Here is a 15,443-nt window from a genome sequence, read left to right as displayed (position 1 = left end):
GTGGTGTAGTGTTGAGGTCAGAGTAGTCCGATGGCCTTCTTTTAGGAACATGTTCTCAGTATCTGCGGGTATCCTCTGCTACACGCAGACCCTGAGATGCCTCTGCCTGCATCACAAAACCTCTATTTATTTAAAAGGCATACACTGCGGACAAGCCTTTTACATAAAACTCAGGCCAAGTAACTGAGGCCTACTTAAATTATAACAGAGACGAGGCTGGGCTGGGCATTGTGTGGGTGAAGACAAGATTGATGGAAGCTTTGGCACATTAGTTTACCACTTGAATTTGCACTATAGATTATTTTCTCTTAAACTCTTACAGGTCCAAAAGTGGTTTCCAAAGATATTCCTGTGGAATCAATCGAAGAGATTTCCAAAATCCTCAAGAGGTCACCAGTGATTTGGGACAACCTTCACGCCAACGACTACGACCAGAAGAGGCTTTTCCTGGGCCCTTACAAAGGACGCTCCACCGAGCTCATTCCCCGGCTCAAGGGTGTGCTGACCAATCCAAACTGTGAATTTGAGTCCAATTACGTGGCCATTCATACATTAGCAACGTGGTATAAGTCCAACATGAACGGCGTGAGGAAAGACATCGTCATGAGTAAGTGCCAAATATCCCAACTGCGGTACACAAAACACGATTCCAATGGACACGATTTATGTTAATGTACAATAACCGGTTCCTGAGCAGTAATAACTGGGGGCATTAATGAGTAAGGCATTGGCGGATCTCTTGCCTGCCACTGACAGAATATGTTGGGTAATAACTGGGGGCAGTAATGAGACATTGGCCTATCTCTTTGCTGGCACTGATGTGGAATGTGTTGGGTAATAACTGGGGGCAGTAATGAGACATTGGCCTATCTCTTTGCTGGCACTGATGTGGAATGTGTTGGGTAGTAATGAGACATTGGCCGATCTCCTGCCTGGCACTGACGTGGAATATGTTGGGTAATAACTGGGGGCAGTAATGAGACATTGGCCTATCTCTTTCCTGGCACTGATGTGGAATGTGTTGGGTAATAACTGAGGGCAGTAGTGAGACATTGGCCTATCTCTTTGCTGGCACTGACGTGGAATATGTTGGGTAATAACTGGGGGCAGTAATGAGTAAGGCATTGGCAGATCTCTTGCCTGCCACTGACGGAATATGTTGGGTAATAACTGGGGGCAGTAAGGCATTGGCAGATCTCTTGCCTGCCACTGATGGAATATGTTGGGTAATAACAGGGCAGTAATGACATTGGCGTATCTCTTTGCTGGCACTGATGTGGAATGTGTTGGGCAATAACTGGGGGCAGTAATGAGACATTGGCCTATCTCTTTCCTGCCACTGACGTGGAATGTGTTGGGTGATAACTGGGGGCAGTAATGAGACCTTGGCCGATCTTTGCTGCCACTGACGTGGAATATGTTGGGTAATAACTGAGGCCAGTAATGAGACATTGGCCGATCTCTTTCCTGGCACTGACGTGGACTGTGTTGGATAATTGGGGGCAGTAATAAGTAAGATATTAGCCGATCTCTTTGCTGGCACTGACGTGGACTGTGTTGGATAATAACTGAAGGCAGTAATGAGACATTGGCTGATCTCTTTCCTGCCACTGACGTGGAATATGTTGGGTAATAACTGAGGGAAGTAATGAGACATTGGCCAATCTCTTTCCTGGCACTGACATGGACTGTGTTGGGTGATAACTGGGGACAGTAATGAGACATTGGAGGATCTCTTTCCTGCCACTGACGTGGACTGTGTTGGGTGATAACTGGGGGCAGTAATGAGACATTGGCCGATCTCTTTCCTGCCACTGACGTGGACTGTGTTGGGTGATAACTGGGGGCAGTAATGAGTAGGACATTGGCCGATCTCTTTCCTGGCACTGACGTGGACTGTGTTGGGTGATAACTGGGGGCAGTAATGAGACATTGGCCGATCTCTTTCCTGCCACTGACGTGGACTGTGTTGGGTGATAACTGGGGCAGTAATGACATAGGCCGATCTCTTTCCTGGCACTGACGTGGACTGTGTTGGGTGATAACTGGGGGCAGTAATGAGACATTGGCTGATCTCTTTCCTGCCACTGACGTGGACTGTGTTGGGTGATAACTGGGGGCAGTAATGAGACATTGGCCGATCTCTTTCCTGCCACTGACCTGGAATCTGTGGCTTCTCTTTGCAGCGGACAGTGAGGACAGCACGGTGTCCATCCAGATCAAGCTGGAGAATGAAGGCAGTGATGAGGACCTGGAGACAGACGTGCTGTACAGCCCGCAGATGGCTCTGAAGCTCGCTCTCACCGATTGGCTGCAGGATTTCATGGTAGCCCAACAATACAGCAGTAAGTCCTGTGCTCAGAGCTCCCGAGATTTTTTCTCAGGAATCATAAACACCTTCCAAACCTGTGCAATTGTCCCGAATCCTAGTAATGAGAACCTGTCCATGTCCCGAATCCTAGTAATGAGAACCTGTCCTTGTCCCGAATCCTAGTAATGAGAACCTGTCCTTGTCCCGAATCCTAGTAATGAGAACCTGTCCTTGTCCCGAATCCTAGTAATGAGAACCTGTCCTTGTCCCGCATCCTAGTAATGAGAACCTGTCCATGTCCCGAATCCTAGTAATGAGAACCTGTGCAATTGTCCCGAATCCTAGTAATGAGAACCTGTCCATGTCCCGAATCCTAGTAATGAGAACCTGTCCATGTCCCGAATCCTAGTAATGAGAACCTGTCCATGTCCCGCATCCTAGTAATGAGAACCTGTCCTTGTCCCGAATCCTAGTAATGAGAACCTGTGCAATTGTCCCGAATCCTAGTAATGAGAACCTGTCCATGTCCCGAATCCTAGTAATGAGAACCTGTCCATGTCCCGAATCCTAGTAATGAGAACCTGTCCATGTGTGCGGCTGTTACAGTGCACCTGAACCCACATTTATCGGGTTTGTTTATGTACTGTGACCCCCTCACCTTGGCTGGCCTCCCCCGCATTCACCTGTCTTCAAAGCGGACCTGAACTCAGGACTTCCTCTCTGCTCTAAAAAATAAGCAACAGCATAATAACCTTTACAGAAAACATTTCTTTGTTCCAGCTGATACAAATCCTGCAATAAATCTGCAGTGTGTCTACTTCCTGCTTTCATGCAAGCAGACATAGGGTTAACATCCTGGGTTTACCAATTAGCTGCTCTGCCCTGGCAGAGGAGATTCCTGAGATGACACAGCTGAGGGATCAAGTTACAACTTGTGATTAGTCACAGATGGGTAATTAGGCTGAATTCTAAATACATACATGGTGCATTTCTGTTTTCCTTCTGTCCTGTGCAAGAGTTCAGGTCCACTTTGTCTAGCATTTTACGCAGAAGGACACTCTGTACACAGACACACAGCAAGCACATTGAGTGGGTAGAGATACAGTGTGTACACACCAGACACACTCACACACTTCACTTCCCTGGCTGCCATACACAGGAACCTCCTGCAGACTGATGTATGAGGGGTGGAGCCTGTGTGTGCTCCTCCCTGACACTCACACACTTCACTTCCCTGGCTGCCATACACAGGAACCTCCTGCAGACTGATGTATGAGGGGTGGAGCCTGTGTGTGCTCCTACCTGATACTCACACACTTCACTTCCCTGGCTGCCATACACAGGAACCTCCTGCAGACTGATGTATGAGGGGTGGAGCCTGTGTGCTCCTCCCTGACACTCACACACTTCACTTCCCTGGCTGCCATACACAGGAACCTCCTGCAGACTGATGTATGAGGGGTGGAGCCTGTGTGTGCTCCTACCTGACACTCACACACTTCACTTCCCTGGCTGCCATACACCAGAACCTCCTGCAGACTGATGTATGAGGGGTGGAGCCTGTGTGCTCCTCCCCTACCTGACACTCTCACACTTCACTCCCCTGGCTGCCATACACAGGAACCTCCTGCAGACTGATGTATGAGGGGTGGAGCCTGTGTGTGCTCCTCCCTGACACTCACACACTTCACTTCCCTGGCTGCCATACACAGGAACCTCCTGCAGACTGATGTATGAGGGGTGGAGCCTGTGTGTGCTCCTACCTGACACACACTTCACTTCCCTGGCTGTCATAAACAGGAACCTCCTGCAGACTGATGTATGAGGGGTGGAGCCTGTGTGTGCTCCTACCTGACACTCACACACTTCACTTCCCTGGCTGCCATACACAGGAACCTCCTGCAGACTGATGTATGAGGGGTGAAGCCTGTGTGCTCCTCCCCTACCTGACACTCTCACACTTCACTTCCCTGGCTGCCATACACAGGAACCTCCTGCAGACTGATGCATGAGGGGTGGAGCCTGTGTGCTCCTCCCCTACCTGACACTCACACACTTCACTTTCCTGCCTGCCATACACAGGAACCTCCTGCAGACTGATGCATAAGGGGTGGAGCCTGTGTGTGCTCCTCCCCTACCTGACACCCACACACTTCACTTCCCTGGCTGCCATACACAGGAACCTCCTGCAGACTGATGCATGAGGGGTGGAGCCTGTGTGTGCTCCTACCTGACACTCACACACTTCACTTCCCTGGCTGCCATACACAGGAACCTCCTGCAGACTGATGTATGAGGGGTGTAGCCTGTGTGTGCTCCTACCTGACACTCACACACTTCACTTCCCTGCCTGCCATACACAGGAACCTCCTGCAGACTGATGTATGAGGGGTGGAGCCTGTGTGTGCTCCTACCTGACACTCACACACTTCACTTCCCTGGCTGCCATACACAGGAACCTCCTGCAGACTGATGCATGAGGGGTGGAGCCTGTGTGTGCTCCTCCCCTACCTGACACTCTCACACTTCACTTCCCTGGCTGCCATACACAGGAACCTCCTGCAGACTGATGTGAGGGGTGGAGCCTGTGTGTGCTCCTACGTGACACACACACACTTCACTTCCCTGGCTGCCATACACAGGAACCTCCTGCAGACTGATGCATGAGGGGTGGAGCCTGTGTGTGCTCCTACCTGACACTCACACACTTCACTTCCCTGGCTGCCATACACAGGAACCTCCTGCAGACTGATGCATGAGGGGTGGAGCCTGTGTGTGCTCCTCTCCTACCTGACACACACACACTTCACTTCCCTGGCTGCCATACACCGGAACCTCCTGCAGACTGATGCATGAGGGGTGGAGCCTGTGTGTGCTTCTCCCCTACCTGACACTCTCACACTTCACTTCCCTGGCTGCCATACACAGGAACCTCCTGCAGACTGATGCATGAGGGGTGGAGCCTGTGTGTGCTCCTCCCCTACCTGACACTCACACACTTCACTTCCCTGGCTGCCATACACAAGAACCTCCTGCAGACTGATGTATGAGGGGTGGAGCCTGTGTGCTCCTCCCCTACCTGACACTCTCACACTTCACTTCCCTGGCTGCCATACACAGGAACCTCCTGCAGACTGATGCATGAGGGGTGTAGCCTGTGTGTGCTCCTACCTGACACTCACACACTTCACTTCCCTGCCTGCCATACACAGGAACCTCCTGCAGACTGATGTATGAGGGGTGGAGCCTGTGTGTGCTCCTACCTGACACTCACACACTTCACTTCCCTGGCTGCCATACACAGGAACCTCCTGCAGACTGATGCATGAGGGGTGGAGCCTGTGTGTGCTCCTCCCCTACCTGACACTCTCACACTTCACTTCCCTGGCTGCCATACACAGGAACCTCCTGCAGACTGATGTGAGGGGTGGAGCCTGTGTGTGCTCCTACCTGACACTCACACACTTCACTTCCCTGGCTGCCATACACAGGAACCTCCTGCAGACTGATGCATGAGGGGTGGAGCCTGTGTGTGCTCCTACCTGACACTCACACACTTCACTTCCCTGGCTGCCATACACCGGAACCTCCTGCAGACTGATGCATGAGGGGTGGAGCCTGTGTGTGCTCCTCTCCTACCTGACACTCACACACTTCACTTCCCTGGCTGCCATACACCGGAACCTCCTGCAGACTGATGTATGAGGGGTGGAGCCTGTGTGCTCCTCCCCTACCTGACACTCTCACACTTCACTTCCCTGGCTGCCATACACAGGAACTTCCTGCAGACTGATGCATGAGGGGTGGAGCCTGTGTGCTCCTCCCCTACCTGACACTCTCACACTTCACTTCCCTGGCTGCCATACACAGGAACCTCCTGCAGACTGATGCATGAGGGGTGGAGCCTGTGTGTGCTCCTCCCCTACCTGACACTCACACACTTCACTTCCCTGGCTGCCATACACCGGAACCTCCTGCAGACTGATGCATGAGGGGTGGAGCCTGTGTGCTCCTCCCCTACCTGACACTCTCACACTTCACTTCCCTGGCTGCCATACACAGGAACCTCCTGCAGACTGATGCATGAGGGGTGGAGCCTGTGTGTGCTCCTCCCCTACCTGACACTCACACACTTCACTTCCCTGGCTGCCATACACAAGAACCTCCTGCAGACTGATGTATGAGGGGTGGAGCCTGTGTGCTCCTCCCCTACCTGACACTCACACACTTCACTTTCCTCCCTGCCATACACAGGAACCTCCTGCAGACTGATGCATGAGGGGTGGAGCCTGTGTGTGCTTCTCCCGTACCTGACACTCACACACTTCACTTCCCTGGCTGCCATACACAAGAACCTCCTGCAGACTGATGTATGAGGGGTGGAGCCTGTGTGCTCCTCCCCTACCTGACACTCACACACTTCACTTCCCTGGCTGCCATACACCGGAACCTCCTGCAGACTGATGCATGAGGGGTGTAGCCTGTGTGCTCCTCCCCTACCTGACACTCTCACACTTCACTTCCCTGGCTGCCATACACAGGAACCTCCTGCAGACTGATGTATGAGGGGTGGAGCCTGTGTGTGCTCCTACCTGACACTCATCCACTTCACTTACCTGGCTGCCATATACAGGAACCTCCTGCAGACTGATGTATGAGGGGTGGAGCCTGTGTGTGCTCCTACCTGACACTCTCACACTTCACTTCCCTGGCTGCCATACACAGGAACCTCCTGCAGACTGATGCATGAGGGGTGGAGCCTGTGTGTGCTCCTCCCCTACCTGACACTCACACACTTCACTTCCCTGGCTGCCATACACAGGAACCTCCTGCAGACTGATGCATGAGGGGTGGAGCCTGTGTGTGCTCCTACCTGACACTCACACACTTCACTTCCCTGGCTGCCATACACCGGAACCTCCTGCAGACTGATGCATGAGGGGTGAAGCCTGTGTGTGCTCCTCCCCTACCTGACACTCTCACACTTCACTTCCCTGGCTGCCATACACAGGAACCTCCTTCAGACTGATGTATGAGGGGTGGAGCCTGTGTGTGCTCCTACTTGACACTCACACACTTCACTTCCCTGGCTGCCATACACAGGAACCTCCTGCAGACTGATGCATGAGGGGTGGAGCCTGTGTGTGCTCCTCCCCTACCTGACACTCACACACTTCACTTCCCTGGCTGCCATACACAGGAACCTCCTGCAGACTGATGTATGAGGGGTGGAGCCTGTGTGTGCTCCTACCTGACACTCACACACTTCACTTCCCTGGCTGCCATACACAGGAACCTCCTGCAGACTGATGCATGAGGGGTGCAGCCTGTGTGTGCTCCTACCTGACACTCACACACTTCACTCCCCTGGCTGCCATACACAAGAACCTCCTGCAGACTGATGCATGAGGGGTGGAGCCTGTGTGCTCCTCCCCTACCTGACACTCACACACTTCACTTACCTGGCTGCCATACACAGGAACCTCCTGCAGACTGATGCATGAGGGGTGCAGCCTGTGTGTGCTCCTACCTGACACTCACACACTTCACTCCCCTGGCTGCCATACACAAGAACCTCCTGCAGACTGATGCATGAGGGGTGTAGCCTGTGTGCTCCTCCCCTACCTGACACTCTCACACTTCACTTCCCTGGCTGCCATACACAGGAACCTCCTGCAGACTGATGCATGAGGGGTGTAGCCTGTGTGCTCCTCCCCTTCCTGACACTCTCACACTTCACTTCCCTGGCTGCCATACACAGGAACCTCCTGCAGACTGATGCATGAGGGGTGTAGCCTGTGTGTGCTCCTCCCCTTCCTGACACTCTCACACTTCACTTCCCTGCCTGCCATACACAGGAACTTCCTGCAGACTGATGCATGAGGGGTGGAGCCTGTGTGTGCTCCTACCTGACACTCACACACTTCACTTCCCTGGCTGCCATACACCGGAACCTCCTGCAGACTGATGCATGAGGGGTGTAGCCTGTGTGTGCTCCTCCCCTACCTGACACTCACACACTTCACTTCCCTGGCTGCCATACACAGGAACCTCCTGCAGACTGATGTATGAGGGGTGGAGCCTGTGTGTGCTCCTCCCCTTCCTGACACTCTCACACTTCACTTACCTGGCTGCCATACACAGGAACCTCCTGCAGACTGATGCATGAGGGGTGGAGCCTGTGTGCTCCTCCCCTACCTGACACTCTCACACTTCACTTCCCTGGCTGCCATACACAGGAACTTCCTGCAGACTGATGCATGAGGGGTGGAGCCTGTGTGTGCTCCTACCTGACACTCACACACTTCACTTCCCTGGCTGCCATACACCGGAACCTCCTGCAGACTGATGCATGAGGGGTGGAGCCTGTGTGTGCTCCTCCCCTACCTGACACTCACACACTTCACTTCCCTGGCTGCCATACACCGGAACCTCCTGCAGACTGATGTATGAGGGGTGGAGCCTGTGTGCTCCTCCCCTACCTGGCACTATCACACTTCACTTCCCTGGCTGCCATACACCGGAACCTCCTGCAGACTGATGTATGAGGGGTGGAGCCTGTGTGTGCTCCTCCCTGACACTCACACACTTCACTTCCCTGGCTGCCATACACAGGAACCTCCTGCAGACTGATGTATGAGGGGTGGAGCCTGTGTGCTCCTACCTGACACTCACACACTTCACTTCCCTGGCTGCCATACACCGGAACCTCCTGCAGACTGATGCATGAGGGGTGGAGCCTGTGTGCTCCTCCCCTACCTGACACTCACACTTCACTTACCTGGCTGCCATACACAGGAACCTCCTGCAGACTGATGCATGAGGGGTGGAGCCTGTGTGCTCCTCCCCTACCTGACACTCACACACTTCACTTACCTGGCTGCCATACACATGAACCTCCTGCAGACTGATGCATGAGGGGTGGAGCCTGTGTGTGCTCCTCCCCTACCTGACACTCACACACTTCACTCCCCTGGCTGCCATACACAAGAACCTCCTGCAGACTGATGCATGAGGGGTGTAGCCTGTGTGCTCCTCCCCTACCTGACACTCTCACACTTCACTTCCCTGGCTGCCATACACAGGAACCTCCTGCAGACTGATGCATGAGGGGTGTAGCCTGTGTGCTCCTCCCCTTCCTGACACTCTCACACTTCACTTCCCTGGCTGCCATACACAGGAACCTCCTGCAGACTGATGCATGAGGGGTGTAGCCTGTGTGTGCTCCTCCCCTTCCTGACACTCTCACACTTCACTTCCCTGCCTGCCATACACAGGAACCTCCTGCAGACTGATGCATGAGGGGTGGAGCCTGTGTGTGCTCCTCCCCTACCTGACACTCGCCCTTCACTTCCCTGGCTGCCATACACAGGAACCTCCTGCAGACTGGCATTCCTCTTCCTGGCAGAGGCTGAATGAGGGGTGGGGCCTGTGTGTGCGTCTCTAAATTGTTGTGTGCTCCCATTCTAGGCAGGCAAATAGCTCTCAGCGGAGCCAAGACAGGTGCTGCCGAAATGCCGCCAATGATTGCCACTTCCTCTATCAATGTCGCTACTACCGTCACCACGGTCTACCAGCAGCCTGTCATGAGCCAGGGGGCGGGGCCTAGCACTGACCCAGCCATGCTGCCCAAAGAGGAGGAGAAGAAACAGCTGGAGGAGGAGCCTATGGAAATGGTGGAAGAGAAGGCTGAAGAGGTCAATAAAACTGTTAGCCCAATATTGGCAGACATAGCGGAAGCCAAAATGTCTGAGGAGCTGAAGCCTATGGACCTGGATAAGGAAGGCGTCGGGGAGGCCAAGGCCTTGGAGGCGAGTATGCAGGACGAGGTGTGCGGCGACATTGCTCCAATGCAGACGGATGACCAGATGAACAAGGAGCCGTTTATACCCGGCCCCAGCGAGAATCCTCTATATACGGCAGAACCGTTGGACCTGGAAGACCTGCACCTCCTCGTCGACCTCTTCTACCTGCCCTACGAGCATGGACCCAAGGGGATTCAGATGCTGAAGGAATTCCAGTGGCTCCGCGCCAACAGCAGCGTGGTGAGCGTCAACTGCGGGGACAAGGATACAGATAAGGTAAATGCCATTTATAGGCGGGTCATAACATGCTAATTATCAGTGTGTATGCAGCATGGGAGGGGCCTCACTGCGGGGACAAGGATACAGATAAGGTAAATGCCATTTATAGGCGGGTCATAACATGCTAATTATCAGTGTGTATGCAGCATGGGAGGGGCCTCACTGCGGAGACAAGGATACAGATAAGGTAAATGCCATTTATAGGCGGGTCATAACATGCTAATTATCAGTGTGTATGCAGCATGGGAGGGGCCTCACTGCGGGGACAAGCTAAGTCACAGGTGGTGGTTTCTCTGCAGATAGATGAATAGAGCCTGTTTTACCAGGGCTGTCGGTACAAAAATCCTCAGACTCCTCAGTTTAGGATTCTACCGACTCCGACTCCTCTAATTTGCATATTACAATCTTGTTGATTGGAAGTATGTAACATGAAATTTGTCTCTTAACTGCCAACGCTTAAGAATTGTAAAAAACAACTGAAGTGAGAAGGATATGTAGACTACTATATTTATTCCCTTTAGACTAAAACTAGTTCTTGGTAAGAGTACTTGTAAAAGGTACAGACCGGAACAAAAAACATCTATCAGGCCCTAGGCAATGTAAGTGTGGGTACATGTAAGAGTGATGTGCAGGTACTCTGCAGGGGAATGAGGAGATTGTAAACAGACAACACCTCTGTGTTCAATGTGCACAGCATTCTCAGTGGAATCCCTGCAGCTCTGTGAGGAGTGCATATGTAGAGTATAGTACTACTGTGTAACAAAGTAAACCTGAGACAGATGAAATTAAAGTTTTATACATACCTGGGGCTTCCTCCAGCCGCCTTCAGGATAATCAGTCCCTCGTTGTCCTCCTCCACCACCTGGATCTTCTGCTATGAGTCCAGGTACTTGAACCAGTCAGGCGTAGTGCGCATGCACACACTCCGCCGCCAGGAGCATACTACACCTGTGCAGCACTATTGCGCAGGTGCAGAATGTTCCTGGCTGTGGGAGCGGCATGCGGCCGGACAGCGCTGACTGGCTGAATTACCAGGACTCATATCTGAAGATCCGGGTGGTGGAGGACAGACTGATTAGCCTGAAGGGGGCTGGAGGAAGCCCCAGGTATGTATAAAACTTTACTTTTCATCCGTCTCAGGTACCCTTTAATTTGTAGTCACCAAACCAAATTTTAACATATCAAATTATTTGATTTCATCAGCAAAGGAAGTGCATACATTTGCATAAATCAGCATCAGTGCAGAATTATTTCCATCTCATTGACCATCTCTATTAGTGACACAGCTACACATCAGGCTTTATTCTTACAGCATAGATGTTATTTAGTATATATAAGAGATTCCTGTGTACACATCATATATACAGTCACAATCAGATAGTAATATCTGACCTTAAAAATACGGGGACTGCTTTATTGAAGCAGCACAAGTAACTCATTCTGATTGGTTTATATCATTTTTGTGGACTAAGCACAGCTATTACTGTATATATACATTATTTATGATGACTATTATCTAAGAAATAGAACATTTTATCATATTTTCTATTTCAATTACAGTTTAAATTCATTAGGAGTCGGAGTCGGTGCATTTTTTCCCGACTCCAGGCACCCAAAATTCCTCAGACTCCACAGCCCTGTGTTTTACAGCTGAAGTCATTGGCTGTCTTGTCTCTGCAGATAGATGAATAGTCTGTGTTACAGCTGCAGTCACAGGTGGTGGTGTCTCTGCAGATGGATGAATAGTCTGTGTTACAGCTGAAGTCACAGTTGGTGTCTCTGCAGATGGATGAATAGTCTGTGTTACAGCTGCAGTCACAGGTGGTGGTGTCTCTGCAGATAGATGAATAGTCTGTGTTACAGCTGCAGTCACAGGTGGTGGTGTCTCTGCAGATGGATGAATAGTCTGTGTTACAGCTGAAGTCACAGTTGGTGTCTCTGCAGATGGATGAATAGTCTGTGTTACAGCTGCAGTCACAGGTGGTGTCTCTGCAGATAGATGAATAGTCTGTGTTACAGCTGAAGTCACAGGTGGTGGTGTCTCTGCAGATAGATGAATAGTCTGTGTTACAGCTGCAGTCACAGGTGGTGGTGTCTCTGCAGATAGATGAATAGTCTGTGTTACAGCTGCAGTCACAGGTGGTGGTGCCTCTGCAGATAGATGAATAGTCTGTGTTACAGCTGCAGTCACAGGTGGTGGTGTCTCTGCAGATGGATGAATAGTCTGTGTTACAGCTGCAGTCACAGGTGGTGGTGTCTCTGCAGATAGATGAATAGTCTGTGTTACAGCTGCAGTCATAGGTGGTGGTGTCTCTGCAGATAGATGAATAGTCTGTGTTACAGCTGCAGTCACAGGTGGTGGTGTCTCTGCAGATAGATGAATAGTCTGTGTTACAGCTGCAGTCACAGGTGGTGGAGTCTCTGCAGATAGATGAATAGTCTGTGTTATAGCTGCAGTCACAGGTGGTGGTGTCTCTGCAGATGGATGAATAGTCTGTGTTACAGCTGAAGTCACAGGCGGTGTCTCTGCAGATAGATGAATAGTCTGTGTTACAGCTGCAGTCACAGGTGGTGGTGTCTCTGCAGATAGATGAATAGTCTGTGTTACAGCTGCAGTCACAGGTGGTGGTGTCTCTGCAGATGGATGAATAGTCTGTGTTACAGCTGAAGTCACAGGTGGTGTCTCTGCAGATGGATGAATAGTCTGTGTTACAGCTGCAGTCACAGGTGGTGGTGTCTCTGCAGATGGATGAATAGTCTGTGTTACAGCTGCAGTCACAGGTGGTGGTGTCTCTGCAGATGGATGAATAGTCTGTGTTACAGCTGCAGTCACAGGTGGTGGTGTCTCTGCAGATGGATGAATAGTCTGTGTTACAGCTGCAGTCACAGGTGGTGGTGTCTCTGCAGATAGATGAATAGTCTGTGTTACAGCTGCAGTCACAGGTGGTGGTGTCTCTGCAGATAGATGAATAGCCTGTGTTACAGCTGCAGTCACAGGTGGTGGTGTCTCTGCAGATGGATGAATAGTCTGTGTTACAGCTGCAGTCACAGGTGGTGGTGTCTCTGCAGATGGATGAATAGTCTGTGTTACAGCTGCAGTCACAGGTGGTGGTGTCTCTGCAGATAGATGAATAGTCTGTGTTACAGCTGCAGTCACAGGTGGTGTCTCTGCAGATGGATGAATAGTCTGTGTTACAGCTGAAGTCACAGGTGGTGGTGTCTCTGCAGATAGATGAATAGTCTGTGTTACAGCTGCAGTCACAGGTGGTGGTGTGTCTGCAGATGGATGAATAGTCTGTGTTACAGCTGCAGTCACAGGTGGTGGTGTCTCTGCAGATAGATGAATAGTCTGTGTTACAGCTGCAGTCACAGGTGGTGGTGTCTCTGCAGATAGATGAATAGTCTGTGTTACAGCTGAAGTCACAGGTGGTGTCTCTGCAGATGGATGAATAGTCTGTGTTACAGCTGAAGTCACAGGTGGTGGTGTCTCTGCAGATAGATGAATAGTCTGTGTTACAGCTGCAGTCACAGGTGGTGGTGTGTCTGCAGATGGATGAATAGTCTGTGTTACAGCTGCAGTCACAGGTGGTGGTGTCTCTGCAGATAGATGAATAGTCTGTGTTACAGCTGAAGTCACAGGTGGTGGTGTCTCTGCAGATGGATGAATAGTCTGTGTTACAGCTGCAGTCACAGGTGGTGGTGTCTCTGCAGATAGATGAATAGTCTGTGTTACAGCTGCAGTCACAGGTGGTGGTGTCTCTGCAGATAGATGAATAGTCTGTGTTACAGCTGCCGTCACAGGTGGTGGTGTCTTTGCAGATGGATGAATAGTCTGTGTTACAGCTGCAGTCACAGGTGGTGGTGTCTCTGCAGATAGATGAATAGTCTGTGTTACAGCTGAAGTCACAGGTGGTGTCTCTGCAGATAGATGAATAGTCTGTGTTACAGCTGCAGTCACAGGTGGTGGTGTCTCTGCAGATGGATGAATAGTCTGTGTTATAGCTGAAGTCACAGGTGGTGGTGTGTCTGCAGATAGATGAATAGTCTGTGTTACAGCTGCAGTCACAGGTGGTGGTGTCTCTGCAGATGGATGAATAGTCTGTGTTACAGCTGCAGTCACAGGTGGTGGTGTCTCTGCAGATGGATGAATAATCTGTGTTACAGCTGCAGTCACAGGTGGTGGTGTCTCTGCAGATGGATGAATAGTCTGTTACAGCTGCAGTCACAGGTGGTGGTGTCTCTGCAGATGGATGAATAGTCTGTGTTACAGCTGAAGTCACAGGTGGTGGTGTCTCTGCAGATAGATGAATAGTCTGTGTTACAGCTGAAGTCACAGGTGGTGGTGTCTCTGCAGATAGATGAATAGTCTGTGTTACAGCTGAAGTCACAGGTGGTGGTGTCTCTGCAGATAGATGAATAGTCTGTGTTACAGCTGAAGTCACAGGTGGTGGTGTCTCTGCAGATAGATGAATAGTCTGTGTTACAGCTGCAGTCACAGGTGGTGGTGTGTCTGCAGATGGATGAATAGTCTGTGTTACAGCTGAAGTCACAGGTGGTGGTGTCTCTGCAGATGGATGGATAGTCTGTGTTATAGCTGCAGTCACAGGTGGTGGTGGTGTCTCTGCAGATAGATGAATAGTCTGTGTTACAGCTGCAGTCACAGGTGGTGGTGTCTCTGCAGATAGATGAATAGTCTGTGTTACAGCTGCAGTCACAGGTGGTGGTGTCTCTGCAGATGGATGAATAGTCTGTGTTACAGCTGCAGTCACAGGTGGTGGTGTCTCTGCAGATGGATGAATAGTCTGTGTTACAGCTGCAGTCACAGGTGGTGGTGTCTCTGCAGATAGATGAATAGTCTGTGTTACAGCTGCAGTCACAGGTGGTGGTGTCTCTGCAGATGGATGAATAGTCTGTGTTACAGCTGCAGTCACAGGTGGTGGTGTCTCTGCAGATGGATGAATAGTCTGTGTTACAGCTGAAGTCACAGGTGGTGTCTCTCCAGATGGATGAATAGTCTGTGTTACAGCTGAAGTCACAGGTGGTGGTGT

At 51.2% G+C, this 15,443-nt stretch overlaps 1 protein-coding gene across 1 annotated transcript in view; it reads left to right on the top strand.

Annotated features, from left to right (window-relative positions):
• OGA (O-GlcNAcase) overlaps positions 1-15,443 on the top strand; it is a 194,010-nt gene that overhangs the window by 105,285 nt on the left and 73,282 nt on the right. Inside the window, exons 7-9 of the mRNA XM_068264825.1 lie at positions 323-607; positions 2,187-2,345; positions 9,782-10,392. Of these exons, the coding sequence (XP_068120926.1) occupies positions 323-607; positions 2,187-2,345; positions 9,782-10,392 (1,055 nt within the window). The remainder of the gene's footprint in view (positions 1-322; positions 608-2,186; positions 2,346-9,781; positions 10,393-15,443) is intronic.

The sequence above is a fragment of the Hyperolius riggenbachi genome, unplaced genomic scaffold (genome assembly GCF_040937935.1).
Source record: "Hyperolius riggenbachi isolate aHypRig1 unplaced genomic scaffold, aHypRig1.pri scaffold_171, whole genome shotgun sequence".
NCBI lineage: Eukaryota > Metazoa > Chordata > Amphibia > Anura > Hyperoliidae > Hyperolius > Hyperolius riggenbachi.
This window is presented reverse-complemented; position numbering and strand designations above follow the sequence as displayed.